This window comes from Rutidosis leptorrhynchoides, chromosome 1 (genome assembly GCF_046630445.1).
Source record: "Rutidosis leptorrhynchoides isolate AG116_Rl617_1_P2 chromosome 1, CSIRO_AGI_Rlap_v1, whole genome shotgun sequence".
Taxonomy (NCBI): Eukaryota; Viridiplantae; Streptophyta; class Magnoliopsida; order Asterales; family Asteraceae; genus Rutidosis; species Rutidosis leptorrhynchoides.
In genome coordinates this window covers 147,029,321-147,032,508 of record NC_092333.1, presented here as the reverse complement: position 1 = coordinate 147,032,508, position 3,188 = coordinate 147,029,321, and the positions used below count along the sequence as shown (strand labels likewise).

Below are 3,188 nucleotides of genomic sequence, written 5' to 3'. Positions count from 1 at the left end.
TATTTGGGGAGTTTAGGGGAAATGCTGCCGAATTTTTTCTAACTAGTAAATTAGTTGTACGCATCCATAGTTGAGACAAAACATTCAGAGAGTGGGTTAGGTTGCTTTCCATAGTTGGACTACCCAGCCTTGATTAAAAATATAATAAGTGTTATTAATTTTAAAGTTTTTTGTTGCTTTAAACTTGCTTTAATTAGGTAATTGTTATGACGATTGATAAGAGTTGGATTAAAATACGACATCCATTTGATCCTGACTTTACCAGTGGTCTTGATGCATTTATTGAGAGGTGTGAAAACAATTTGAATTCGCTCGGTAAGTGTAGTTGCCCGTGTAAACATTGTGGTAATACAGTTTTTCTTAAACCTAAACATATAAAAGAACATATTATTTTAAATGGGTTTGAACCCTCTTATACTATGTGGCGGTATCACGGTGAACTACCACAACCACCCGAAATACACAACACAACGAACCCTCTAAGAAATTTCTTGCACGATATTGAGTTGGAGCGAGAACCTAATTATGCGGAGCGAGAACCTAATTATGCGGCTAAAGATCTGAATGACGATGAGACTATGGATGACACGACCGCAACTCTTCTTGAGGATTTAATTGACTCCACCCAAACCGAGCTATATGCTGGTAACAGGTTGTCCTCATTAGAGTTTTTAGCCAACTTAACACACCTTAAGGTCTTGAATAGATGGACGAATACTTCATTCGACCAATTGTTAGAATTACTCGTACAATCACATCCTCCAGATAACACAATTCCGAAATCATTTTACGAAACCAAGAAGTGGATGAGAAAGATCGGTTTAGGGTATGAAGCGATACATGCTTGTAAGAATGATTGTTGTTTGTTTTATAAAGAATACAAAGATTTGGAAAACTGTCCAATATGTAACGCGAGTAGATGGAAAGATGAACGCACATCGGGGAAGAAAGTTCCTAATAAAGTTTTGCGTTATTTTCTAGTAACTCCAAGACTAAAACATTTGTATAGTTCTAGATACACTGCAAAAGATATGATTTGGCATGCTACTGGGCGGTGCACTGAAGATGGTATGATGCGTCATCCGGTAGATGGTCGATCTTGGAGAGAAATTGATAAAAGATATCTGGATTTTGCACGTGAACCCAGAAACGTTCGATTAGGGTTGGCTGCTGATGGTTTCAATCCATTTGGAAACATGAATAATGCTTACAGCATGTGGCCAGTAATATTGACAACGTACAATACACCGCTGTGGATATGTATGAAAGAAAGTTCTCTCATGTTGACTCTGTTAATTCCTGGTCCTAAATCACCTGGAAAAGATATTGATGTTTAATTGAAGCCTTTAGTTGATGAACTGAAGATTTTATGGTCCGAAGGAGTTGTTGCGCATGACTCAGTTACAAACACGTATTTTCAAATGAAAGCAATGCTTATTTGGACCATAAATGATTATCCTGCCCGTGGTAGTTTGTCCGGTTGGAGTGGCCAAGGCTATAAAGCATTCCCTACATGTAACGAGGACACTCCTGCTATGCGTGTAGAAAACAAAATTGTTTATGTCAGTAACAGACAAAAACTTGAACTGAATCACCCATACAGAGAAAACTTACAATTCAATGGTAAGGTTGATCATACCCCAAAACCTAGAAAGTTCAAAGTGCACGAGATCGAAAAGAAACTTGAAGATTTATTGCCAGTTGGTAATGCCGGAAAGAATCATACAAATGGACTAAAAAGAAAACGTCCCCCTAAGTGTCCTCACAACTTGACTAAAATTTCTATTTTTCGGGAACTTGAATATTGGAAATATCTTCCACTACAACACAACTTAGATGTCATGCATATTGAAAAGAATGTGTTGGAGGCTATTTTGGGTACCTTATTAATGAATGACATGTAGTGACCCGAGAATTTCCGACCAAATTTAAATTTAATCTTTATATGTTTCGACACGATAAGCAAAGTCTGTATTGTTGAATCTCATATATTTTGAAGTGTTTTCATTTATGCAATTGCCCTTTGACTGTGTCCAACGATTCACGAACAATTGTTTGTAAACAAATATATATAATGATAGATATTACTTTCATTATTATGATTATATCAATACTAATAATATTTATATAATTAGTATTATTACTGTTATAATTATAATTAGTGAAACTCTAATAATTTTAGAATTTTCAAAATAAAGATTTCAAATATAAATATTATTAGAAGAATGGTTAAAATTATAAATAAATTGTAATGTAAATATTATTAGTGTTATTATTATTACCATTACATTATTATAGAGTGTTATTACTATTATTTGTAATATTAAGAAGTATTATTATTATAATTATATTTAATGACTAATAAGACTAAATACATATATGTACCCAGATTTATATATAAAAACAGATATATTTGAATACAGTGTGTATATATATATATATATATATATATATATATATATATATAAATATATATACAAATATATATATATATAGAATTACAAGGTATATTATACTTGTCATGTTATTATTATTACATTTATTATTATTAAAATGTATTAGCATTAAGATTAGTAGTATTATTATTTGTTATTAGAAATTATTATTAAGGATTAAGAATTATCATTATTGTAAACTATTATTATTAATTAGATTATTATGATTATTATTATTTATGTTTTTATTAATCTATCTATTTACTTAATAAATCGAATATATATACAAAAAGGGGGATTCAGTGCACGTAAACATCACATTGTACTGGATATTGATTATTGTCTCTGATTGAATATTAAACAAATCCAAACATACAGATAAATCCAATTTCTGTTAAAAATCCCTTTCTCTTTTTACTTTTCTATTCCATTCTCTGTACGACCTCTATCCTGCTATATGATTGAATCAATTCAGTGTAAACGAAACTAAAAGGAGTCCCATTATCAATCATCAATCACAAACCTTCTCAACAGCTTCCATTTAATCGAATTGAAACCTATATACACAAGAACTCAGCCGCTACCCCTGTTCTTGAACTCAATAATCAAAAACACGATTTCATAGTTGTTTTTCAAAATGTAGTGATGCAGTTTCGTTAGGATTATCTTACTCAAGCTATCTGCAAAGTCACAGGTTCCAATTTCTCATAATGATTTCAAATTGTTGAGGTCAAAGTTGTTTTCAAAAAGTCA

The 3,188-nt window shown here is 31.6% G+C and overlaps 1 protein-coding gene across 1 annotated transcript; it reads left to right on the top strand.

The window, feature by feature from the left end:
• Nucleotides 1–206: 206 nt before the first annotated feature.
• LOC139889985 (uncharacterized) lies at nucleotides 207–1,337 on the top strand. Its single transcript, XM_071872896.1, has one exon. It carries the CDS (start codon nucleotides 207–209, stop codon nucleotides 1,335–1,337), a length of 1,131 nt encoding a protein of 376 aa, XP_071728997.1.
• Nucleotides 1,338–3,188: the final 1,851 nt, after the last annotated feature.

Coding starts and splice junctions, on each gene's coding strand:
- LOC139889985 (XM_071872896.1), top strand. CDS start 207: ATGACGATTGATAAGAGTTGGATTAAAATACGACATCCATTTGATCCT.